The sequence below is a fragment of the Mobula birostris genome, chromosome 6, assembly GCF_030028105.1.
Source record: "Mobula birostris isolate sMobBir1 chromosome 6, sMobBir1.hap1, whole genome shotgun sequence".
Taxonomy (NCBI): domain Eukaryota; kingdom Metazoa; phylum Chordata; class Chondrichthyes; order Myliobatiformes; family Myliobatidae; genus Mobula; species Mobula birostris.
In genome coordinates this window covers 112,845,790-112,872,868 of record NC_092375.1, presented here as the reverse complement: position 1 = coordinate 112,872,868, position 27,079 = coordinate 112,845,790, and the positions used below count along the sequence as shown (strand labels likewise).

Here is a 27,079-nt window from a genome sequence, read left to right as displayed (position 1 = left end):
ATGGGTTGAATGGATGGAAATTTCTATGACTCTGTGGCTCCGTGACAAGGAATAAATCAAAAATCCTAGTGGTACCTATAGTCTCTGGGATCAGGAGAGGGCTGAATGTGAACAGACAGTTCAGCGCATAAAAGTAAATGACTACTTAAGCTTTTCCAGAGTTCTTCATGTGTAATAGCTCTTCATGCCTGAAGTAAAATCACAGTAGCTCTTGGGGACCTTTATTGCATTCCCCTAATTGTTCTTGGGAACTGGTGCAGTTGCTTTGGTGAAGATTGGTTGGTGGGAAGTTTCAAGATTTAGACCCAGTGATGATGAAAGTATGGCTGTCATGGAAACACTAAGAACACCAGAGTGACTTCAAGTTTCGTTTTTAGAATTGACTAACAATATATCATGGAGAGTCTGCAGCAGTCTCCACCACCACCAGAACTCTGATATTTTGGTTATACAGTGCTCATATTTATACAGCGCTCATATTTATACAGCAAGACAAACAACTTAGCATCCCATAGTCAGTATATGATCAATCATTGAAAATGTATGTCAATTGTCTCTCAGTGTGAGTCTAACAGTCCTCTTTATTCCCTGTTAACAGGACTCACAATGTACTCCCAGGTGCATCCTCCCTCCTGGTCCCAGGGGCTTAATATCCTGTTATTTGAATTCCTGGCACTGCGCTTATCATCCAAGGTTATTCTCAACTTGCATCTACTGTCTTTAAGTCCAGCTGCTCCAGAATAGTCAAGTACCCTATCATATACTAGTTTTAACCATTTCTACCACAATGGTGATACATTTAATATTAAGATCTTATTTTAAGATTAGCTTTGTTCGTCACATGTGTGTACATCGAAACATACATTGAAATGCATTGTTTTTGTGTCAACAGCCAACATAGTTTGAGGATGTGCTGGAAACAGCCTGCAAGTGTCGCCAAACTTCTGTTGCCAACAGATCATGCCCACAACTTACTAGCCCTACCATGCACCTTTGGAATGTGTGAGGAACCAGAGCACCCAGAGAAAACCTACACAGTCACGGGGAGAACATGCAAACTCCTAGTGGATAGTGGAGGGAACTAAACTCCAATCTTATATATGACACTGTAAGGCATTACGCTAGCCGCTAAGCTACCATGCCACCAGTTAGGTTGGTGTGCGACTGGGAGGGGAACCTGCAGGTAGTGGTATTCCCACAAGTGGCACACATCCCAGTAGGTGGAGAGCAATCCATCACATTCTATAGCTGTATCACGATTTGCCGCAGGATACCTAACCTCTAACTTGCTCCGATCCAGGATCATCTTTATTCAACATAAACACTCAATGGCTACTTTATTAGGTATCTCCTGTATGTTCATGATCTTTTGCTGTAGCCCATACACTTCAAGATTCAACGTGTTGTCCATTCAGAGATGCTCTTCTGCACATCACTGTTGTAATGCGTGATTATTTGAGTCACTGTTGCCTTCCTGTCAGCTTGAACCAGTCTGGTCATTCTCCTCTGAGTTCTTTAATTAAGAAGGTGTTTTTGCCCACAGAACTGCCACTCACCAAGTGTTCTTTTTTTCGTTTTTTTGCACCATTCTCTGTAAACTCTTAGGACTGTTGTGTGTGAAAATCCCACGAGATCATCAGCTTTGGAGATACTCAAACCACCCCGTCTGGTACCAACAATCATTCCACGGTCAAAGTCACTTAGATCACATTTCTTCCCCATTCCGATGTTCGATCTGAACAACCACCAAACCTCTTGATTATATCTGCAGGCTTTTATGCATTGAATTGCTGCCACATGATTGGCTGATTAGATATTTGCATTAATGAGCTAGTGTACAGGTGTACCTAATAAAGTGGCCACTGAGTGTACCTTTACATGTATCAGGAATTTGCTGTGATGTGCTGGCGCGACATGCAACAAATTTATCTTGGTACTTACATACGTGCAGGTGGAAAGTTGCATTTCAGTGTCAAACGAGAGGAAGACCATGTTGTCTGGAACATTATTTTGTCGGGCCATAATGCGTAAGAGCAACAGGTTACTTGCTTCTGACACAAAGCCCTCCATGTCTGTCTGACTGAAGCTCAAAGTCTCAGACTTCACATTCTGTTCAAACACAAGGGAAGTGAATACATTAAGTAACTGGCTGGTTTTACATTGAACTTGTAGCTTACAAACAGACTACTTGGCCCAAATGATCCATGACAGCATGGATCTGTTCTACTCCCTCTTCAACATCCAACCAGTATAACCTGGAAACCTTTCTCCTTTGAGTGTTCAGACTCAGCTCCACCTACCTTCTTTTTCCCATTACCCTTAATTCTCCTGCTATGCAAAAATCTATCTAACTGTGTCTTAAATATATATTTGATATGGCAGTCTCTACTAGTTCCCTAGGCAGAGAATTCCTCAGATGAAACAGTCTCTGGAAAAAGAAGTTCCTCCTCATGTACATTCTAAATCTACTCCACTGAATCTAGATACATCAGGAGCATTTAAGAGACTCTTAGATAGGCACAAGGATTATAGAAAAGTGGAGGGCTATGTAAGAGGGAAGGGTTAGATTGATCTTAAGAGTAGGTTACAAGGTCAGCACAATAATGTGGGCCAAAGAGCCTGTACAATGCTGTAATGTTCTATGTTCTAATCATAGAATCATGGAGTACAGAAATAGGCCCTTCAGGCTACGTCCACACTACGCCGGATAATTTTGAAAACAAATCTTTTTCTCTTTGTTTTGACCTTCCGTCCACACTGAAATGGTGTTTTCAGCCCCCGAAAATGGAGATTTTCAGAAACGGTCTCCAGAGTGAATAAATCTGAAAACGCCTAATATCCGTTGCAGTGTGTACGGGGTAACCGGAGCTTTTTAAAACTGCTGTCAAATGACATGCTGGAACAGATGGCGACAGAGCGGCATTTCATTGTTTTCTTCTTATTATTCTTCTTATTATTATTACTACTTTATTGTCGCCAAAGAATTGATACTAGATACTAATTGATAATAGATACTAATCATCACAGCGATATTTGATTCTGCGCTTTGCAGAACCTAACAATTTCAGAACAGACGGCAACAAGACTGAAGACAGAAGAGTTAGGAATGTACTCACCAAATACTTCGACCCATAGCTTACTGAATAAATAAATATACTCACTTTGCCCTGTTTTCTATCCTTGCTTGTAAGAAGGTGCTTTACTATTTATGCAAGTACTTCTCTGACAATAGATGTGTAACAGCCTAATGTAACATTGTATCGAAATACAAGATAACACTGATGCAGACATGTTTTATATGTGACGAGAATACACATAGATTAAGATGTAGCTGTCCTGTGCTGGCACGGGGGGTATCAGCAGTTGGTCTGCCACCTGTCTTCAGGAGAGGGAGAGATAAGGAACACAATGAGCAGCATTTGGAGATGTTAATGAAGGAGACATCAGTCTGGGTATTGTCAAGATCGGCTCCCCCTTTGAACCCTGAACTGTTTGAAGTGATGGACAGGCGATACCCCAGCAGGGGGATAAAAAGGGACAGGTTCGCTAAGGCAAGACACACACGACACCCGAGGTAACGAGACCCTGGAAGCGGTGCGCCTCTCACAAGTCGGTGGGAAGCTTTTGGACGGCTGATCGCGGGATCAAGCCATAAACGCACAGGGTGGAAAGGCACGATCGGCGGGAACCTGGTGTGTGTCCACCCTTGCCTGGGTGCCAGGTTCAGCGCAGGGAAACGATCATATCTGGAAATGGAGGGGTCACGGTCGGTGACCTCAGATGACATCACAAAGGACTCGCCCGACAGCTGACTGCGAAGGTCTGTGTGTGGAAGCTGTGTTGAATATTCATTCGTTTTGCTCTCTCCTCCCCCCCCCACTGTCCATCGCCATGGCAACGATTACTGCGAACTGAACTAAACTGAACTGGACTTTGTGTCACTTTGAAACTGGTCATTTACCCCTAGACAACGATAGAGCTTGATTAATCTTGTTATCTTAATTCTGTGTACATGTGTGTTTATCATTGCTGAACTGTTGCATTTATTATCCTTTTTGATTAGAGTACTGTGTTGCTTGTTTCTTTAATAAAACTTTCTTAGTTCTAGTAATCCAGACTCCAACTGAGTGATCCATTTCTGCTGGTTTGGCAACCCAGTTACGGGGTACGTAACATATACATTTAACAAGCTGCTTTATTAATGCAACAGAGTTAGTCAGTTTTTCAATGTTTGTCGTCAGCAAGGTCATACTGTCTGTGAACTCCCTGTCAGTTGCCCCCATACACTCCAGTATTTGTTTTTTTTAGTTTTAAGTCCTCCTGCGCGAGAGCCAAGAGCAATGCCTTTTAAGTTTTTCTACTCTGTAACTGGACAAACATGCACCAAGTATACCATCAACACACATCAAAGTTGCTGGTGAACGCAGCAGGCCGGGCAGCATCTCTAGGAAGAGGTACAGTCGACGTTTCAGGCCGAGACCCTTCGTCAGGAGGGTCTGACGAAGGGTCTCAGCCCAAAATGTCGACTGTACCTCTTCCTAGGGATGCTGCCTGGCCTGCTGCGTTCACCAGCAACTTTGATGTGTGTTGCTTGAACTTCCAGCATCTGCAGAATTCCTCGTGTTTACCAAGTATACCGTTTCCTCTTCGCTTGTCTTCTGTGTGTCCTACGCATGCCCAGGAGATTTGCCCAAATATCCATCTAATGTGGACAGAGATATTTTGAAAAACGCTTTGTGTGGACGCCTATCGTTTTTACTCGAAACCGGCGTTTTCAAAATTATCCGGTGTAGTGTGGACGTAGCCTCAGCCCTCTGTGCTCATGCTGACCATCATACCAGCATGAGAGGTGAGGACTAGTTTTAGTCTCACCTAGTAATGGAAACAAATTTTCTCTCTCTATCCTAGCTATGCCTTTCATAATTTTATATGTTTCTATAAAATCTCTTCCTCATTCTTTAGAATTCCAGCAAGTATAGTCCTGGGCGATTCAATCTCTCGTCGTATGCCCCGGAATCAGCTTCATCTCTGGAATCAAACAGATGAATCTCCTCTGTACCACTTCCAAAGCCAGTATGTTTTTCCCCTCAAGTAAGGAGACCAGAACATCATGCAGATGATGAGCACTTCAATCACCAAGGCATAGAAGGTTCTTTATGGAATAGGTCCTGCCATTGAGATTAGTATTGCTACATCAGGTGGTCAGCATGGGTATCGTGAGCTGTAGGGCCTATTTCTCTGTGATTCTAAGATTGGAACATAGAACACGGAACATTACAGTAAACTACAGGCCCTTTGGCCCATGATATTGTGCCAGCCTTTTAACCTACTATCTAACCCTTCCATTTTACTTTCATCCATGTGCCTATCCAAGAGTCTCTTAAATGTCCCTAATGCAACTGCCTCTACCACCATGCCTGGCAGGATGTTCCACACACTCACTACTCTCTGTGTAAAAAATCTACCTCTGATATCTCCCTTATACTTTTCTGCAACACTTTAAACTTATTGCCATCACATTAACCATTCCCGCTGTGAGAAAAAGCCTCTGGCTGTCCACTCAATCTATGCCTCTCATCATTTTGTACACTTTTGTGTCTGGTCACTTTATTGTTCATTCTGTTATTGTTTTTCTTTTGTCCTACCTTAGCCCACTGAAATGCAAAAATCATTGATATGGATGGCATGTAAAAACAGTTTTTCACTGCACCTCAGTACATGTGACTATAGTAAAGCAATTTACCAATATGTATGGTGCCTAAGTGCAGAGACAAGTGGGTGTACATCATGTCATTAACCCTCTTATTAGAATGTTGGAGCTAATCCTTGCTTTTACTTACCTCAGCCATAGTGACGTCCCTTGTCAAGATATAACCATCATGTTCCTTCTTCATTAACGTCTCCTTAACCAGAGAGTGATCCTTCAACTGAACCCAGCCAAACAAAGGAAAAAAAAAGATTAGGGAATTGCTGTCAACATTTCCCTGATAGAAACATAGTTTCACACAGCACAGAAATGGGCCCTTTCAGCCTATCTTGTCTGTGCCTACCCCTGTAATTCCCACTTCAAGTTCAAGTTCAATGTTACTGTCCTTCAATAATATATGTGTACTGTATACCACTAAACAAAACAATGTTCCTCTGGACTAAGGTGCATATAACTCACATGCAACACATCATGCAATATTACCACAAATAAATTAACAAATAATAAGGTGCATTTGTGTCACAAGTCAAAAAGTAAACAGTATAATGCTACTGGTGCTTCATTCATGATGAGACCTTGGTGGTGGCAGGGAGTTCAGTGGTCTCACGGCCTTGGGGAAGAAGCTGTTTCCCATCCTAACAGTCCTTCTCCTAATGCTACAGTACTTCCTGCCTAATGGTAGGGGTCAAAGAGATTGTGGGACGAATGGAAGGGATCATTGACAAAGTATACACGGAGATAAGTATCTCTGGTGGTGGAAGAGAGACCCTGATGATCCTCTCAGCAGTCCTTGCAACCCTTTGTAGGGTCTTATGGTCAGATGCCTTGCAATTCCTATACTGGACTGTGATGTAGCTGATCAGGAGACTCTCAATGGTTGCTTTCCTCTGTTGCTTGCCTCATTACACCTATATCATACAGTCACATACAGTAATATAACATGGACAATCTTTTGGCTCAACCAGTTCATGCCGACCACAGTGCCCACTCAGCTGGCTCCAATTTTCCATGTTCAGCCCATATCCCTCTAAGCCCCGCCCCTCCTCGTACCTATCCAAGTGCTTCTTAAATGATACTATTGTATCTGCCTCAACCACATCCTCTAGGAGTTCTCAAAAGGGAATCCAAGGAGAAAGTTTACTTCAAAGACATGTTGATATTTGGAACTCACTCCCAGAGGAGGTGCTGCAATTAGACAGGTACAGTATTGGTATTGTTTTATTACTGTCACATGTACCATCCCTTCAGACCTTTCCTATCCAAATGACTTTTAAAAGGTGTAATTATATCTATGTCTTCTGGCAGCACATTCCCGATAAGCAGTACTTCCATCACTCAAGTCGAGTATGATGTTCTCCAAAGGGGTTGTCTATTGATGGGTCCTCAGTTAGCTGCAGAAGCCAATCCGATATCCACTCAAATGGAGAACTTCTGTGTGTGATTTTGTTTAACGTGTGACAGCTGATGCATGGGTCCTTGACAGATCAGGGTCAGGGTCTAGTGACATGGAATGCATCTGGGGACCTTTCCCTGCTGTAGCCTTCCTCCACCTTCACTGCTGTTGTGCTGTGTCATCATCTTCCTCCAGCATCGCCTCTTGAGGTCTTGGTTGGATTGCTCTTTGTCTGGAACTTCCCCCTTGACCTTACTGTCATGGGTGACCCTGTCAGGAGCTAAGTGCCAAATGGCTAAACTCCAAATGCAATCGATCTCGGGATCCCAGGAACTCACAAACCTCTCCACCACAGCAAGGTGTCAATCCCCAGAGAAGTCCCGATAGCTACCACTATCTGTGTGAAAAACGTTCCTGTCAGGTCACCTTTAAATTTCTCTTTCTCCATAAACCAGTGCCCTCCATTTCTTGTCTACTGCCATGGGAAAATAAACACACATTACTGATATCTATTTTGCTCATACCTCTACAAAGTCACTCCTCATTAGTGAGAATTAACCCTGGACGTAAGACCATAAGACAGAGGAACAGAAATAGGCAATTAGGCCCATCAAGTCTGCTCTGTCATGGCTAATTTATTATCCCTTTCAAACCCATTCTCCTGCCTTCTCCCTGTAACCTTTGTTGTCCTTATAATCAAGAACCTATCAACCTCCACTTTAAATATATCCAAGGACTTGGCCTCCACAGCCATCTGTGGCAATGAATTGCACAGGTTCGCCACCCTTTGGCTAAAGAAATTCCTCTTCATCTCCGTTCTAAAGGAATGTCCTTCTATCCTGAGGCATTGACCTCTGGTCCTAGACTCTACCACAATTGGCAACATCCTTTGCACTCTCTCTAGGCCTTTCAATATTTGGTAGGTTTCAGTGAAATCCCCCACCTCATTCTTCAAGCTCCAATAACTACAGGCTCAGAGCCATGAAACATTCCTCATTAGTTAACCCTTTTATTCCCAGGATAACTGTGTGAACCTCCTACAGAAATGCTCACAAACCCTTTCTTAGATATGGGGTCCCAAACTGGTCACAATATTCCAAATACAAGGTCAACCCTCAGCCTCTGACATTAGTGAGAATTAATCCAGGCCATCCAATGTCTCCTTATAAACACAGCCCTCCATTTCTGGTGAATAACATCTGCACACTCTCTATTGCTACCATCACCATCCTCATCCAGCCATGTGCATGCTATGGTCAGGACAGAGCATAAGTGCCTCTACTGCCTCAGAAGGCTAAGGAAATGTTGCATGTCTTCATTGACCCTTACAGAAGCACAATATAAAGCATTATAGTAAGCATCTGGATGCTTCATGGCTTCGTATAGTAACTGCGCTCTTAAAAATTAGCGTTATTTGTCACATGTGCATCGAAACATACAGTGAAATGCATCATTTGCGTTAATGATCAACACAGTCCAAGGATGTGCTGGGGACAGTCTACAAGTGTCAGCATTCTTCTGGTAGCATGCTCACAACTCGGAACTCGGAAGTTGGAGGCGGAGTTAAGATGGCGCTAAACGGCAACTCCTTTGCTTACATCTTCAGAAACAGCTCTAGTTTCATCTTTAATATCTTTATTTTTCCCTTTCAGGGTTCTTTTGGAGACCCTGACCTGGAGTTACACGCAGACTTCGGTTCTTTGCAGGAATGGGACCTGTTCTCGGGTTTCAGGACCAGCCGTTGTTGTTCAGCATGCCAAGGGTTCGGCCTGCGAGTCCAGCTTGAATTCGAAAGCCTAAAATCTTGGGCTCTGGGGACAGGCGGATCGAGGGTCAGTGTCACGGCAGGGGACTTGTATGTCATCGGGGAGGTCGGAAAATCTTTCGCCGTGGGCCCGAAGACCCAAGGTCTTTGCAATCTTCAGGTACAGAACTCATAAAAAGCGACGAAACGGACTTTTAACATTATAAACCAGCAGGTTGCTATTATGTCTCCTGCTCGCTGTGAAATGGGGGACACCTCCCTCTCCCTTATTAGGGAGAGAGAGAACCTGTGGTTTGTCGAATGCCAGATGAAATGCAATAGTCTTTGGGGTAACTGCAAGGTCTGTGTCTTTGCTATCACCTAGCTCACACTTGTGGTCGGTAGCGGGTGTGTTTTTGTTTGCTGGGGGGGAGGGGGGCCGTTGCTTGTTGCTGCTTATGTGCGGGAGGGGCAGTTGGGGGGGACTTGGGGTTCTCACATTTAACTGTCGTTCATTCTTTGGGGCACTTCTCTGTTTTCGTGGATGTTTGCGAAGTAAAAGCATTTCAGGATGTATATTGTATACATTTCTCTGACATTAAATTAGACCTTTAAACCTTTGAACTTACAATCTCATGAGAGGAAACCAGAGCACCAGGTCTTCAAGTCCCAGCAACATCCTTGTAAAATTTCTCTGCATATGTTCAATCTTATTGATATCTTTCCTACAGGTCGGTGACACAGTATCTCAAATTTGATCTCACCAACGTCTTATATACATAGCATCCCAACTCCTGCATTCAATACTTTGAGTTATGAAGGCCAATGTGGCAAACATTCTCTTTACAACCCAATCTACCTGTGATGCTACTTTCAAGGAATTATGGATTCCCAAATCCCTTTATTCTACTGCACCTCTGTGCCCTACTGCTCACTGTGTAAGTCCTACCATGGTTTGTCGTCACGAAATACCCCTTCTCACACTTGTCTGCATTCCAGCTTCGACTTTTCAGCCCATTTTCTGGTTGGTCCAGATCCAGCTGCAAGCTTTTTTAGCCTTGCTTGCTGTCCTCTACACCCCCAAATTTGGTATCTTGACAAATTTGCTGATGAAAATCATTAATATAGATGATAAACAACAATGGACCCAGCACAGATCCCTGCAGCACATCACTAGTCACAGGGCCTCCAGTCAGAGGGACACTCGCTGTCTTCTCCCACAAAGCCAATGTTGAATCCAATATACTACCTCATCCTGAAGGCCAAGCAACTAGACCTTCTGGACTGGCCTCTCATGCAGGACCCTGTCAAAGGCCTTGCTAAAGTCAACTCAGGCAACATACATCACCTTTCCTTCATCAACTTTGCTGGTAGTCTCCTTGAAAAATTCTGTAATTGTCTAGACATGAACTACAATGCACAAAGCTATGTTGACTATACTCCTCAGGCTCTGTTTAACCAAGTACTTATATATCCAGTCCGTTAGAATACCTTCCAACAATTTAGCCACCACTGACATCATGCCTTATTATTGGAAGCTTTTCTTGAACAACAAAAACAACATTAGCTATCCTCCAGTCCTTCAGCACCTCACCCATAGCTAAGGATGTTTCAATTACCTCTACTAGAGCCCCCGCAATTTCTGCACTAGCTTCCCACAAGGTCCAAGAGGGCACCTTGTCAGATTCTGGGGACTTATCCACCCCAATTTGCCTCAAGGCAGCAAGCACCTCCTCCTCTGTAATCCATATATAGTCCATGACCTCACTGCAGTTGTGCCTCACTTCTATAGACTCTATGTCCATCTCCCAATTTGTCTCGGGCCAGCACACACCTCCCCTGTAATTCTCATTTCTTAAACAGCAGAACATTGGCTATCCTCCAGTCCTCAGTCTCCTCACATCCTCTCCACCCTCTCAATACAGAAGATTTTCTTAAATTTGTTATTGTATTTGTTATCAACCATCTTAAATTTAAGGCTCCAGTTTTGAACTCGCCTGCAAACAGAAACAATAAATGATAAGGCAGTAAATTACCTTTATGTATTCATGGTGGTGTAGCTCCAATGTTTCAAGTTTATTAGAGATGTGGGCTGAAAAATAAAGCTCGCTTTTAGAAGTTAATTATAATGTTCCTTAAAGCATATACAGTATGGTGTCACACTGAGACTGGAGTTCTGTACATAATATCCCAGGCAAATTAATCCATCAGAAGGGTGGTGTGTGTGTGTGTGTGTGTGTGTGTGTGTGTGTGTGTGTGTGTGTGTGTGTGTGTGTGTGTGTGTGTGTGTGTGTGTGTGTGTGTAGGTGTGACATGAAATGAATTTCAAATGACCCATTAGCACACCCTGCTGTGCTTTGCCATCAACAGGTGTGGTGGGGGGGGGAAGAGTTTAAAAGATGTGTGGGGCAAGTTAAGGCTTTTCTCTTTGGACAGAAGGAAAATGAGAAACAATTTGATAGAGGTGTACAAGATTATAACAAGACTACATAGGTAGGAAAAGGAAGGAGGTCCTGAAGAGGGAATATAAGGAGTTCCATAGAAAGCTGAAAAGTAGGACCTCCAGGGTGGCAAGAATAGGATGAATTAGCAGATGAATGCATGGCTGAGGAACTGGTGCAGGGGACAGGGTTTCAGATTTCTGGACCATTGGAATCTCTTCTAGGGAAGATGTAATCTGAACAAAAAGTACAGGTTACATCTGAACCCGATGGGGAACAATATCCTTGTGAGCAGATTTGATAGAACTGTTGGGGAGGGTTGAGACTAATTTTGCAGGGGGATGGGAACTGGAGTGATAGGGCTGAGGAAGGGGTAATTGGTATACAAATAGATGAAGTGTATAGTGAAACTGTGAGGAAGGACACGTAGCTGACTAAGTAAGTTCAAGCGTAAAAGGGGGACAAAATCAAAAAGGGTGATGAATACAAGACTGAAGATGTTATATTTGAATGCACGCAGTATACGGAATAAGACAGGTGATCTTGTAGCACAGTTCGAGATTGGCAGATATGACATTATGAGCCTAACCGAGTTGTAGCTGAAAGAAGGCCATCGTTAGGAGCGTAACACCCGAAGGTACATGTTGTATTGAAGGACCAGTCAAATAGGCAGGGGAGGCGAGGGGCCATGTTGGTAAAAAATGAAATCAAATCCTTAGAAAAGGTGACATAGAAATGAAAGATGTAGAATCCTTGTGGGTAGAGTTAAGAAACTCCAAGGGTAAAAAGACCCTGATGAGAGTTACATACAGGCCCCCAAACAGTACCAGGATGTGGAGCACAAATTACAACAGGAGATGGAAAGGCATGTAAAAAGGGCAATGTTACAATAGTCATGGGGGATTTCAATATACAGATAGATTGGGAAAATCAGGTTGGTGCTGTATCCCAAAAGAGGAAATTTTTAGAATGCCTACAAGATGGTTCTTTTAGAGCAGCTTGTGGTTGAGCCCTCTAGGGGAAAGGCAATTCAGGATTGGATGTTATGTAATGAACCAGATTTGAGTAGGAAGCTTAAGGTAAAGGAACCACTAGGAGGCAGTTATCATAATATGACAGAATTCACCCTGCAGTTTTAGAGAAAGCAGCTAAAGTCAGATTTATCAAAATTGCAGTGGAGTAAAGGGAATTACTGAGGCATGAGAGATAAGCAGGCCAATGTTGATTGGAAGGGGACATTAACAGGGGTGACAGCAGAACAGCAATGACTCGAGTTTCTGGGAAGCCATAGGAAAGACACATCTCAAAGATGAAATATTCTAAAGTGGGGATGACACAACCATGGCTGACAAAGGAAGTCAAAGACAGTCTAAAAGGAACAGAGAAAAAATTAGAGAATAATATAGAAAAAAATTAGTGGGAAGTTAGAGGATTGGGAAGCTTTTAAAAAGCAACAGAAGGCAACTAAAAAGTTATAAGGAGAGAAACGATGAAATATGAAGGTAAGCCAATGATATAAAAGAGGATACCAAAAGATTTTTCAGATATATAAAGAGTAAAAGTGAGGTGAGAATGGATATCGGACCACTGGAAAATGACCCAGGAGAGGTAGTAATGGGGGACAAAGAATTGGCAGACGAACTTAATAAGTGTAACCGGGTGACCGTCGAACCTTATTCATTATCGTTAAAAGTGTACTTAGGCATCCATCTGGGTAATACTAGAATAGTTGTCTGTGCCTTTAAGTGGAGACGATGATGTCATTACCCACGCGCAGGATAGTGGGGAGACCATTTTTGTTTTTGGCAGGAGAAGCTGGTGGGGCTTTGGGATTAAGTTCCTCCCAGAGATACTGGGCATGGTGAGGAAAGATTTTCACAAGTGAAGGCATCAGCGCTAGAGAGCGCGGCTTGTACAAAGTTCCTTACCAGCCAAGTAGAATTGCCACTACCGTATTAGTTTTAGACAACAGACAATAGACAATAGGTGCAGGAGTAGGCCATTCAGCCCCTCGAGCCAGCACCACCATTCACTGTGATCATGGCTGATCATCTACAATCAGTACCCTTTTCCTGCTTTCTCCCCATATCCCTTCACTCCGTTATCTTTAAGAGCTCTATCTAACTCTTTCTTGAAAGAATTTTGTATTAGTTCTGTATTAGTTTTGTGCAGTTTGCTTTATGTATTTTTATACTGCATACACACTTTGTTGATACACAAGGGTGTGGATTGAAAGTTAAACTGAGATTGTAACGGCAAGAACTGGTTGTAAATTCGTTCGTTTTGTTTTGAGACCCTCTTCCAGCACTGAAACATCTAAAACAGATAAAGGAATTAAGACCCGAAAATGTATTTGTTGTCCTGAGTGCGTACTTTTCCCCAGGCTACAAAATTTCAGGAGTGGGGTTAATTCCAAGCCAGTTTAGAGGGTCGCTGATCGTTGTATGCAGTATAATATACAATATCTAATATGGTAGTGATGAAGACCAGGACCACTGTTCCCAGGAGTGAGGAGGGAGTGCCTGTTACCACGCGGAGAGTGCGGTAGAGCCTTGGGAATGGGCTGGGACGTCAGCAACTGACGTCAGGACGCAGAATGAAGACGTGGATCCAGGGAACTGCGGGCCGTGAAGCCATCACGTTTGCAGCCAAGGACGGCAGCAACTCCTTTTGCAGGTTTGTTGTGAAAACTTTAAAGACTTGAGCTTTTACTGTGTTACATTCAGAGGACACACCAGTTGAACTTGATTTGAATGATCAAATTAGGGAACTGCAGAGTAGATATGATGAAGCCATGGCAACCATAGATAAATTAAGCAAAAGGTCCTATGTATATGTCCCAAGAGAAAGACACATTGTTCCATTTACGGGGGATGTTGAGAAAGATGGGAGGTCTGTTGATGACTTTATCGAAGAAGTACAACATGCACTTCATACTAGAAATCAGTCTGACCAGGATCAGTATGACTTTGTTATGTCCCTGCTCAGGGGCGTAGCCTTACAGGAAGCACGTATGTGCAGTGATGCTGAGGAAGACTGCGCTGATGACTTATTCACCTATCTCAGGGAAGCTTTTAGAGACAAGCGTAGTGCACCCCAGCTGTTGCATAGCTTCTACAGTCACAAACAGCGTGAGGGTGAAGATATAAGAGAGTTTTCACATGCCCTAGCCCAAGCTCTTAACTTGCTACTGAAGCACTCCCCTGGTGCTGTGACCAATAAGAGGGTGGTGCTAAGAGATCAATTTATAGAGGGGATCAGGGATTCTTTCCTCAGAAGGGAGCTCCACAGATTCGTGTGGGACCACCCTGAGTCCTCAATGATAGAAGTGCGAGAGGAGGCTCGTCTGTGGCTTGTAGAAGAGCCCCTGGGAAATACAAGGTCTGGAAAGTCGAAGTGTAGCAGTAGCCAGGCACAGTGCTCGATTCTTAAAGCTTAGGAATCTGAGTCGGTCACACTAGATAACGTCCTTAAAGTAGGCGCAGAGCAGGACAAAGCCCTTTGTGAATTGACTCAAGCAGTGAAAGATCTCACTGTACAAAGGGATTTTACATGCGCTACTAGTGGCAGATGTAATTTACAGCCTAGGTTCACAGAAGATGGACAACCAATATGTTTCAAGTGTCAGGTGGGAGGGCATTTGGCCAAAAATTGCCCACGGAAGCGGGGTGCAAGGGAAGTGGAGCCTGCATCCTCCGGCCCTCAAGAGGTTGGGAGTCCGGCAATTCAGCTGAACTTCATAGATACAGATAATGTACAGCTATCCCGTGACCAGTTGCTGCAACACGCCATAGGAACATGTCCAGCTGTTGAGCTTGAAATATCAAGTGTTGCTCCCCATTGTCTGTTGGACACAGGTAGTCAAGTAGGCACCCTGACCGAGCAGTTCTTTCAAGAACACCTGAATGGAGAGGACAAGGATATGTTGTCCACTGCTAGCTGGCTTAGGCTAACAGATGCAAACAGTCTTGATATTCCTTACCTCGGGTATCTACAGCTAGAGGTTCAAGCAATGGGCATGAAGATACCAAATTGTGGCTTTCTAGTAGTCAGGGATCCTGTTAGCACCAAACCACCTATCCCATATATTGTAGGCATGAACATTATCAGCCAGTGTAGGCGACTTGTCCACGCAGAGTTTGACACAACCGTAGACGGGAAGCTGGATCCTGATTGGAGAGATGTTTTCCAGAAAGTGCAGATGCACACTACCGAAAAGAAAGCAGTAGTCCAAGTATTGGGAAAAGATACTGAGCACATACCTGCTGGATCTGTAGTCACCATTGCGGCTAGCAAGGCCACTGGCAATGCTGGTAGTGACCATAAAATGTTACTTGAGCCACCTAACACCCTTTTGCCAGGAGGTATTGTAGTCATTCCCACATTCATTGACTCTGGTAATCGTATAGTGCCAGTGCAGATTTTAAACCTCTCTGGAGAGGATGTATGGCTCGCACCTAGGACCCGGCTGGGTATCCTGTCAAAGGTGGAGTACGTGGATAGTGATCAACAACATGCAATAAGATTTCAGTGGATCTCAGCTGGCACTGATCACGTGACAATGGGTGTAAGGGAGGAGTGTAGTAATCACAAGTTAAAGTCAATTCTAGACAAGCTCGACATGGGGGGTAGTGAAGGACAACAAGCTCAGCTAAGAGCTTTACTGGCTAAGTGCCCGGGTAACTTTGCAATTGAAGAGGAAGACCTTGGGTATACTGACAAGGTCAAGCATGAAGTTCAGTTAATTGATGACGAACCTGTTTCACATCATACCGTCACGTTCCATTGAATCAGTACAATGAAGTGAACGAGCACATCTCAAAGTTGTTGAAGAAGGGTGTGATTCAGGAGAGCGATAGTGTGTATGCCTCACCTGTGGTGTTGGTCCGGAAGGCTGATGGCAGCATAAGACTATGTGAAGATTATCGGAGACTGAACCTTAAGACCAGAAAGGACGCGTTCCTGCTCCCACGTATTGATGAGTTTTGATGCTCTGCGGGGAGCGAAATTTTTCTCGAGAATAGACCTCGCGAGTGGTTACCACCAAGTGGCGGTAGAAGAGTGTGATAGGCATAAGACTGCTTTATCGACCCCGATTGGACTGTGTGAATATCTTCACATGCCACTTGGGGTCTGCAATGGACCGGCGACTTTCCAAAGGCTCATGCAGGCAACCATGAATGACTTAGACTTCCAAATCATGCTTGTGTACTCGGATGATATTCTGGTGTATTCACGGACTTTCCAGGAACACTTGGAGAGGCTCGACACTGTGCTTAAGCACCTCCAGGAAACTGGTCTGAAGGTAAAATTGGAGAAGTAAACACAAAATAATCTGCAGATGCTGGGATCAAAGCAACACTCACAGCATGCTGGAGGAACTCAGCAGGTCAGACAGCATCAGTGGAAACGATGAGTCGACGTTTCGGGCCGGAAACCCTTCGTCAGGACTGAAGAAATAAGGAGGGGGAAGCATTTGAAGAATGCTTGTAGTTTCAGTTGAAAAACCAGTAATTTGAAAGACAAAGGGGTGGGGGAGGGGAAGCAGGGACGTCATAGGCAGGAAAACAATGGGTAGTAGAAGGAGGCAGAACCATGAGGGAGGTGACAGGCAGCTGGGGGAGGGGGCAGAGTGAAATAGGGATAGAGGAAGGGAGGGGGAGGGAATTACCGGAAGTTGGAGAATTCTATATTCATACCAAGGGGCTGGAGACTACCTAGATGGTAATTCAACTTCCGGTAATTCCATCCCCCTCCCTTTCTCTATCCCTATTTCACTCTGCCCCCTCCCCCAGCTGCCTGTCACCTCCCTCATGGTTCCGCCTCCTTCTTCTACCACCCATCGTTTTCCTGCCTATGACGTCCCTGCTTCCCCTCCCCCACCCCCTTGTCTTTCAAATTACTGGTTTTTCAACTGAAACTACAAGTATTCTTCAAATGCTTCCCCCTCCTTAGTTCTTCAGTCCTGATGAAGGGTTTCCGGCCCGAAACATCGACTCATCATTTCCACTGATGCTGCCTGACCTGCTGAGTTCCTCCAGCGTGCTGAGAAAATTGGAGAAGTGTCATTTTCTGCAGTCAGAGGTCAAGTTCTTAGGACACCAGATATCAGCCAGGGGACAGGCACCGATCCTGAGAAGGTCTCAGCTGTTCAGCAGTGGCCAGCACCATCGACAATTAAGGACTTAAGATCGTTTCTTGGCTTTTGCGGTTATTATCAACGATTTGTTCAGGGATTCTCAAAGATTGCAGGTCCATTGCATGATGTAGTGAATTTTTGTACTAATGTAGGGAGTCCAAGTAAAACAAACTGGCTGTTAAAACAGTCTTGGACAGAAGAATGTCAGACTGCCTTTGACTTGCTCAAAGAGAAACTGACCAGTTCCCCCATCCTTGGCTTTGCCGATTTCTCCCAGCCCTTTATAGTGGAGACCGATGCCAGCAATCATGGGCTAGGAGCTGTGTTATACCAACAGCAGGGAGAGGCAAAGAGGGTTATTGCTTATGCAAGCCAGTGATTAAGGAGTGCTGAAAAGAATGATAGCAGCATGAAATTGGAGCTGCTTGCACTTAAGTGGGCTGTAGTAGAGAAGTTTCGTGGATGCTTGTTGGGTTCCAAATTCACGGTAATCATTGACAATAACCCCTTATCCCACTTGAAAACTGTCAAGTTGGGAGTAGTGGAGCAGAGATGGATCTCACAGCTGTCAGTGTTTGACTTCGATGTCCAGTATCGTCCGGGTCAGAGCAATACCGTGGCTGATGCACTCTCTAGGCAGCCATTTGCAGGGGAGCCTGAGCCTGTCTCAGAGGATGTGGAGTTTGATGGGTCTGTGGTGATCTGTAGCTTGATCAATTGCGGCACTGCTCTTGACCCGGCACTGGTTACTGCTGGTCTTAACAGCTGTAGGGTTAAGCAAATTGGAGCCTGGGAAGCTGGTACAGGTCCACAATCCCTTATCCGAAATCCTTGGGGCCAGTTGCATTTCAGAATTCAGAATTTTTCAGATTTCAGACCCCGTCCCATACCAAAAAACACATATGCTTAAAGTCCCCTATTTAAACTGACTCAGTGCGGTGGACTTTAGGACCCCTCGGCGCACCAAACCTACGCACATCCTCCTGTATACTTCAAATCATCTCTAGATTACTTATAATACCTAATAAAATGTAAATGCTATGTAAATAGTTGTTATACTGTATTGTTTAGTGAATAATGACAAAAAAAAATTATTTCCAACAAAAACATTCAATAAAACATAAAAATATACAGCTTCAAACGAACCGAATCAAACACATCATAACTGACTTACTGGAATAAATGTAGAACGTCACTGTCACTGTTACTATAAAACTTCAGTAACTTGTCTTTCTGTTTATTTAAATCATATGCAGTGGTAGTTCCGACACTACTTTCTTCAGTAAGATGCTGCACAGACACACCACGATCAAGCTTCTGCAATAACTCCACTTTCTGTGTTATTGATAACGATAGATGCTTCCTTCTCTTTTTCTCATTGTTACCCATAGGGGTATCTGCAGCTCTTTCTGACATTTTCACGTGAAATTAAACACAAAGTCAACAGTGAACACAAAATAACAGCGAACAGCAAATGCACGTGTAACCAGTACGAGCGCTGAGCCACAACTGACGTCCGGCGGCCTCTGCTAGTGCTGCCACGTCACACCTGAGTGACATCAGCTGTTGGCGAAAAAAATTTCAGTTTTCGGAGCTTTTTGGATTTCAGAATTTCAGATAAAGGAATATGCACCTGTACTATGATGCAAGGGAACACTCCAACCCTCCCAGGTTATTCTAATAGGGACTTGCATATTTTTCAGCAGCAAGACCCTGTGTTAAGTGTCGTAGGAGACTTATGGGATCAGAAAAGAAAGCTGAGTGGCCAGGAGTGTAAAACTCTACCTAAACCTGTTTTGTCTCTGTTAAAGCACTGGGACAGTCTCAGGAAGCGTAAAGGGTTATTGTATTGGGTAGTTGGGGATGAGAAGCTTGGGGAGTGTTACCAGCTTCTGGTACCTGTCAGCTTGAGCAGCAAAGTGTTAGAGTATATACATGACTCTATGGGCCATCAAGGCATAGAACGTACTCTGCAGTTGTTGAGAAGCCAATGTTTTTGGGCGGGCATACACGAGGATGTGGCACGGTGGATCAAAAATTGTCCACGTTGTGTGCTAGCTAAGATGCCGCAGCCTAGGATCCGTCCCCCCATGAAGTCATTTCTGGCTTCTAGGCCGCTTGAAGTTGTAGCTGTAGATTTCACTGTGTTGGAGCCGGCAACTGACGGGTGTGAGAATGTCTTAGTGGTCACGGATGTTTTCACTAAATTCACCCAAGCGTTTCCGACTCGGGATCAAAATGCAGATACCACAGCAAAGGTGCTCTTGGGGGAATGGTTCATGAAGTACGGTGTCCCTGAGAGATTGCATTCTTACTTCAAAAGTGAGGTCATAGCTGAGCTTTGCAAACTATACGGGGCAAAGAAGAGCCGTACTACACCTCATCATCCTCCTGGCAACGCGCAGTGTAAGTATTTCAACAGGACAATGCATAATTTGTTGTGTACGTTGCCTCCAGAAAAGAAGCACAGATGGCCAGAACATCTACCCGACTTGGTGTGTGCATATAATGCGACACCTCACGCAACCACCGGGTATTCACCTTACTATCTGTTGTTTGGGGTAGATCCCCCCTTGCCCATGGATGCTCTGCAGGGGCAAGAGCAGACTGTGAACCGGAAGCATGACTGGCTAGCTGTACACCAGAGCCAACTGACGGATGCACATGCCAGAGCAAAAGAATACTCTGAACAGAAGGCGGCAGAACGCATTGCCTGGCAGGAGGACAAAGTTTACTGTTCCAAAGTTGATGTGAATGCACTGGTTTACCTGCGGAACAGACCATTAGGCTGTAATAAGATCCAGGATGCTTGGAACTCAACTGTCTACAGGGTGGTAGAGGTACTGGGCAACACATACACTGTAGAACCTTGGGAGGGTGGGCCTAGCAAGAGGGTGAACAGGGTAGATATCAGGCCCTGTGAGAACCATCCCACTCCAGCTACCCGAAGGAGACTGCAAACTCCAGGTAACTCAGGCCAGTTCACCCCTGGGGAATCAATCAGATTCTGAGGATTCAGAAATTGGTGTGATATTGGTAGAACATATGTCAGAACAGGGTGCACAGAATCTTGCCCCTAGCCTAGAGAGCATATCTTCCGAAAATATGACACCTTCTGGAACTGAGACTGGGGAGCCAATGACTGCTAATGAAGGGGCAGAGGTTGGTAGCCCTCCTGTGGCAGCACCCCGCAGGAGTAAACGAGTAAATGCTGGACAGCACCCTAACCCACATCGTGAAACAGGTCAGTCCCTGATGAGGCCTCCATAAGTCAAGTAGCATTGTCTGAGATACTGGCTAGTCTCAGTTCAGTTCTCTTCAGAGAAGCAGTTAAGGAGGTTAAAAGTACCCTTGCAGTGAGCGAGTAATCGAGGACAACTACTTGAATGCAGGGGAGAATGTAACCGGGTGACTGTCGAATCTTATTCACTATCATTAAAAGTGTACTTAGGCATCCGTCCGGGTAATGCTAGAATAGTTGTCTGTGCCTTTAAGTGGAGATGGTGATATCATTACGTACGCTCAGGATAGTGGGGAGACCATTTTTGTTTTCTGCAGATGAAGCTGGTGGGGCTTTGGGATTAAGTTCCTCCCAGAGGTACTGGGCATGGTGAGGAAAGATTTTCACGAGTGAATGCGTCGGCACTGGATAGCGTGGCTTGTGTAAAGTTCCTTACCAGCCAAGTAGACTTGCCACTACCGTATTAGTTTTGTATTAGTTCTGTATTAGTATTGTATTAGTTCTGTATTAGTTTTATATTAGTTTTGTGTGGTTTGCTTTATGTATTTTTATACTGCATATGCAATTCATCGATACACAAGGGTGTGGATCGAAAGTTAAACCAAGATTGTAACGGCAGGAACTGGTTGTAAATTCATTCGTTTTGTTTTGAGACCCTCTTCCAGCACTGAAACATCTAAAACAAATAAAGGAATTAAAACCTGAAAAAGTATTTGTTATCCTGAGTGTGTACTTTTCCCCAGGCTACAAAATAAGTATTTTGTGTCATTCTTCACAGTAGAAGACACAAGCAGTATGCCATAACTCACAGGTGTCATGTGGACAGAAGTGAGTGTTGTTGCTATTACTAAAGAGAAGGTGTTTGGGAAGTTGAAAGGTCTGAAGGTAGACACCTGGGCCAGATGGACTACATCCCAGGGTTCTGAAAGAGGTAACTGAAGAGATTATGGAGGCATTAGTAATGGTCTTTCAAGAATCACAAGATTCTAGAATGATTTTGGAGGACTGGAAAATTGCTAATGTCACTCCACTCTTTAAGAAGGGAGAGAGGAAGAAGAAAGGAAATTATAGGTCAGTTAGCCTGACTTCAGTGGTTGGCAAAATTCTGAGGTGAGGTTTCAGCGTACTTGAAGGCACATGATACAATAGGTCAAAGTCAACATGGTTTTCTAAAGGGGAAATCCTACCTGATAAATCTGCTGGAATTTTTTGTGGAAATAACAGGCAGGATAAACAAAGGAGAATTGGTGGATGTTGTGTACTTGGATTTTCAGAAAGTCTTTGACAAAATAAGAGTCCATGATATTACAGGAAAGCACGGATAAAACATTGGCTGACTAATAGGAGACAACCAATGAGAATAAAGGAAGCCTTTTCTGGTCGGCTGTTAGTAACTAGTGGTGTTTCACAGGGGTTGGAGTTGGGATTCCTTCTTTTTATGTTAAATCTCAATGATTTGCATGATGGAATTGATGGCTTTGTGTCCAAGTATGCGGATGATACAAAGATAGGTGAAGGGGCAGGTAGTGTTGAGGAAGCATGGAGCCTGCAGAAGGACTTAAGCGGATTGAGGGAACGGACAAAGAAGTGGCAGATGGAATATAATGTAGGAAAGTGTATCGTCATGCACTTTGGTAGAAGAATTAAAGGCGTATACTATTTTCTAAACTGGGAGAAAATTCAAAACTCAGAGATGCAAAGGGACTTGGAGGACCTCATGCAGGATTCCCTGGAGGGTTAACTTAGAAGCTGAGTTGGTGGTAAGGATGGAAAATGTGATATTAGTGTTCACTTGGAGAGGACTAGAATATAAGAGCAAAGATGTAATGCTAAGTCTTTATAAGGCAGTGGTCAGACCACACTTGGAGTATTGTGAACAGTTTTGGGCCTCTTATCTAAAAAAGATGTGCTAACATTGAAGAGCATCTAGAGGAGATTCACAAGAATGTTCCTAGGAATGGAAGGGCTAACATATAGAAGTGTTTGATGGCTCTGGGCTTGTTCATACTGGAGTTTAGAACAATGGAGGGGATCTCGTTGATTGAATATTAAAAGGCCTAGATAGAGAGAATGTGGAAAGAATGTTTCCCGTAGTAGGGGAGTCTCAGACCAGAGAACACAGCCTCAGAATAGAGGGACTTCAATTTAGAACAGAAATGAGGAGGAATTTCTTTAGCCAGAGGATGCTAAATCTGTGGAATTCATTGCCACAGAAGGCTGTGGAAGCCACGTTATTGGGTATGTTTAAAGTAGATGTTGATAGGCTCTTATTAGTCAGGGAAGCGAGGGTTATGGGGAGATGGCAGGAGAATGGGATTGAGAGGGATAATAAATCAGCAATGACAGAATGGTGGATGAGACTCAATAGGCTGAATGGAGTAATTCTGCTCCCATGTCTTATGATCTTATGATATGAGGCAAAGATCAAGTGGATAGCAAAGATATTTTCCCAGGGTGGAAATGGCTAATACAAAGGGGCATAATTTTAAGGTGATTGAAAGAAAATATAGGAGGGATGTCAGATGTAAGTTTATTTGCACAGAGGGTGGTGGGTGTGTGGAACACCCTGTCAGGGGTGGTGTTACAGGCAGATATATTAGGGGAATTTAACAGATTTAACAATTTAATGGGCACATGTGTACGGGGTCTTTCTTTTTTGTTAAATTTAAAATGGCTTCTTTTGTTATACTGGGGAATGCTGAGAAAGTCTCTAACTAGACAGTTGCTTGGGTTATTAGAGACAGCAGGGTGCTATTGACCAATGGGTGGTCATGTATCGTTTTGTTTTCGGATACAATGCTGTATCATATGACTGTGGACGGGATTTTTGGCGGGAAGTCGGAGGAGAGACGGGGAGGACGGCGGACGGGTTTTTGGCGGGGAGTCGGAGGAGAGACGAGGAGGACGGTGGACGGGTTTTTGGCGGGGAGTCGGAGGAGAGACGGGGAGGATGGCGGAGAGACGGCGGAGAGACAGGGAGGACGGAGGAGAGACGGGGAGTTGGAGGAGAGACGGGGAGGACAGTGGACGGGGTTTTGGCGGGGAGTCGGAGGAGAGACGGGGAGGACGGTGGACGGGGTTTTTGGCGGGGAGTCGGAGAGATGAGGAGGACGGCAAACGTGCGGAGGTTTTGGTGGGGAGTCGGAGGAGAGACGGGGAGGATGGCGGAGAGACGGCGGAGAGACAGGGAGGACGGAGGAGAGACGGGGAGTTGGAGGAGAGACGGGGAGGACAGTGGACGGGGTTTTGGCGGGGAGTCGGAGGAGAGACGGGGAGGACGGTGGACGGGGTTTTTGGCGGGGAGTCGGAGAGATGAGGAGGACGGCAAACGTGCGGAGGTTTTGGTGGGGAGTCGGAGGAGAGACGGGGAGGATGGCGGAGAGACGGCGGAGAGACAGGGAGGACGGAGGAGAGACGGGGAGTCGGAGGAGAGACGGGGAGGACGGTGGACGGGGTTTTTGGCGGGGAGTCGGAGAGATGAGGAGGACGGCAAACGTGCGGAGGTTTTGGCGGGGAGTCGGAGGAGAGACAGGGAGGACCGCGGACGTGCGGAGAGGCTCCGGTCGATCACTCCGGATGGTCCCGAGCCGTGAGTCGACAGGATTCGGGTGGTCGTCCGGAATCGATTGAGCTCCAACGGTTGCGCGCAAAGAACTTGGACTTTGATAAGTGTTGGCGCCTTTTTTTTCCATTACTTCCCTTTCTGTATTGAATTTATATTAATGTCATAGAATTAGTAATATCAATAAAGTGTACTTGTTAAAATTTACTGGGTGTGCTGGCTGATGATTGATGTTTGGGATTGATTCGGGCGGCGACCAACGCTGTGGGGAGTATTGAGGCAGGTGCTGGGCGGGATTTCCCCTAGACATGTACGAGCCAATATAACGGAGCGTTACAAGTGGGGGCTCGTCCGGGATTTGGACATTTCGGGAAAATTGTACTAGTCGTCACGTTAAGTGGTGCGAAGATGGATCAAGATAAGATCGTAAGTTGGTGTGAATGGGAGGAGCTACCAGTGAATCATGTGTGCGTGCTAAGTGGGGTCGATTTTCGCATTCCGGCAGATGTACTAGTGCGAGGGTTGAGTCTGATTAAAGGTATCGGGCAGGTAGAACTTATAGCTAGAAGGTATGGGAAAGAACTGGAGTCCAGCTGGATGTTGGTGTGGACGAGTGCCGACGTCATGTCGTTGAAACTATCAGCGACAGTCCACGTCCAGGGGGAGGCAGGGCCGTGGGGTCTCCACACCCTCCCAGAGGACAAAAGTGAGGAGGTGCCGGAGGAGGTGCCAGTAGCCAGGGTTGGAGGCGTGGAGTGGGAAGGCTTGGCCAGGCCCCGTCCCCCAGTTAGGGCTGAGACCTCCGAGTTAGCGGCTGCCATTACCTCCCTGGCGAGAAGGGTTGAGAGGCCCCGCCCGAAGCTGAGAATTTTCTCGGGAGCCAGGCCCACCCCGGAAGGCGAGGATAAATATGAGACCTGGATTGAGAATACATCCCAGTTGTTAGAGGTGTGGCCAGTTTCCGATGAGGAGAAGAGACAGCGGTTGGTGGAAAGCTTAAGGGGTGGGGCGGCCCATATGGTCCGCGATTTGAGAGCGGAACGCCCTTCGGCTTCCCTGTCGGAGTGTTTGGACGCTTTGGAGGAAGTGTTTTGACTGTCAGGAGATCCCTGGCAATATTTAGCGGAGTTTCAACAAATGGGGCAGAGAAGAGGGGAAAAGCTCTCAGAATACATTTTCTGGCTGGAAGGGAAGCTTACGGGGCTGCAGTGCTGAGGGGTAGTGAAGGTGGACGAAGTGGCGAAGTTGAGAATGAGCCAGATATGTAGAGGTTCCCGGGAGGATGACAGGGTGGCTTGGAGTATCTGGCAGTCATATAACAGGAGTCCCCCTCTATCATTCGGGCAGCTGATTAGAGAGGTACGGGCGGAGGAGAGTGCTTTGGGCCGGCCAGGGGGCTCGGACCCTCAGGGACGGTCTTCAGTGGTTCAGGAGGTGGTAGCTGGGGGTGTGCTACAGCTGTGGGGGAGCGGGTCACTTGCGGAGGGATTGTGAGAGACGAGATGCTCCGAGCGGGGAGGGCCCCCGGGCCACTAAGAAGGGAGAGGTGTCAGGAAACTTAGGAGAGGCTCAGTGAGGGAACGGACTGGAGTCTCGGGAGGAACACGTTCCCAGAAAACAGCTATGGAACCCCAGAAAGTACAAGCCCAAATTCTGGATGGACTGGCGGGACCCCGTTCCAGCGTGTCCCTACGGATAGAGGGAATCTTTGCGAAAGCCATCCTTGACACCGGATCGCAGGTTACCTTACTGTACCGGTCGTTCTACAACAAATATCTGAAGCATTTGCCAGTAACTCCGTTTAATGCACTGAAGATTTGGGGCATAAGTGATGGTGATTACCCGTACGATGGGTACTTGTCAGTGAGATTGGAATTTTCGGAGGGAGATGTGGGAGTGTCGGAAGCCTTTGAGACACTGGTGTTGGTCTGTCCGGACCCGGTGGAAACCAGTGGCACTGCCCTGCTGGTGGGGACTAACTCCCCTCTGGTGCGACGGCTCTTGGGAGCCTGTAAGAAGAAGGTGGGGGAGAACTTTCTGGAGACCCTCTCGGTACACTCAGTGTTCCGAGCGGTGTACGAAGGAGCGGGTGACCCCCAGGGGCTGGATCCTGAGTGCAAACGAGGGACGGTGTGGTGCACTCAGGTGAGGCCTAAGGTGATACGGCCAGGGGAGGCGGCATTAGTGATGGGGAGCCCCAGGTTCCCCGGAGTACCGGCGGGCGAGGCCCTGCTAGTAGACGCCCCAGACGACCTGGAAGGGGAGTCCCGGTTCCCGGCTGGGGTGCTGGTGAGACCTGAATTGCAGAGGCCCTCAGCTGTACAGGCACAGAGGATGGGGGTGATGGTAAGGAACATAACGGAGTGGGAGATCACCTTTAAGCGCAGGATGCCCCTCGCGCACTTGTTCCCGGTGACGGTGACATCCAGCGCCCCTGTGAAGCCCACTGGAGGAAAACTATTGGAGAACGGGGGGGGGGGGGGGGGCGGCTGACCGAGGAGGCCTTTAATTTTGAAGACTCCCCTGTACCGCCGGAGTATAAGAGCGGGCTGGTGGAGAAGAAGCTGAAGCTAGGGGATGTCTTTTCTCAGGGCGAGTTTGATGTGGGATGTTCCAGGAGCACTTGGCACACTATCCGGGTGACAAATGACACCCCATTTAGAGAAAGGTCGTGGCGGTTGGCCCCAGCAGATGTGGAAGATGTGCGGCAGTTGAAGGATGCAGGGATTATCGCGGAGTCCCGAAGCCACTATGTGTTCCCCATAGTGGTGGCAAGGAGGAAAAATGGGAAGGTACGATTGTGCGTGGACTACAGGACCCCGAACCGGCGCACTGTTCCCGACCAATATACG

General features: G+C 45.8%; 1 protein-coding gene across 4 annotated transcripts in view; it reads right to left on the bottom strand.

Annotated features, from left to right (window-relative positions):
* The window catches only part of catip (ciliogenesis associated TTC17 interacting protein), a 77,789-nt gene that overhangs the window by 15,399 nt on the left and 35,311 nt on the right, over nucleotides 1-27,079 (bottom strand). For all 4 annotated transcript variants that reach the window (XM_072261031.1, XM_072261028.1, XM_072261029.1 and 1 more), the window contains exons 4-6: nucleotides 10,881-10,936; nucleotides 5,841-5,927; nucleotides 1,942-2,109 (exon numbers count right to left, since the gene is read on the bottom strand). In XM_072261031.1, the coding sequence (XP_072117132.1) occupies nucleotides 1,942-2,109; nucleotides 5,841-5,927; nucleotides 10,881-10,936 (311 nt within the window). The remainder of the gene's footprint in view (nucleotides 1-1,941; nucleotides 2,110-5,840; nucleotides 5,928-10,880; nucleotides 10,937-27,079) is intronic.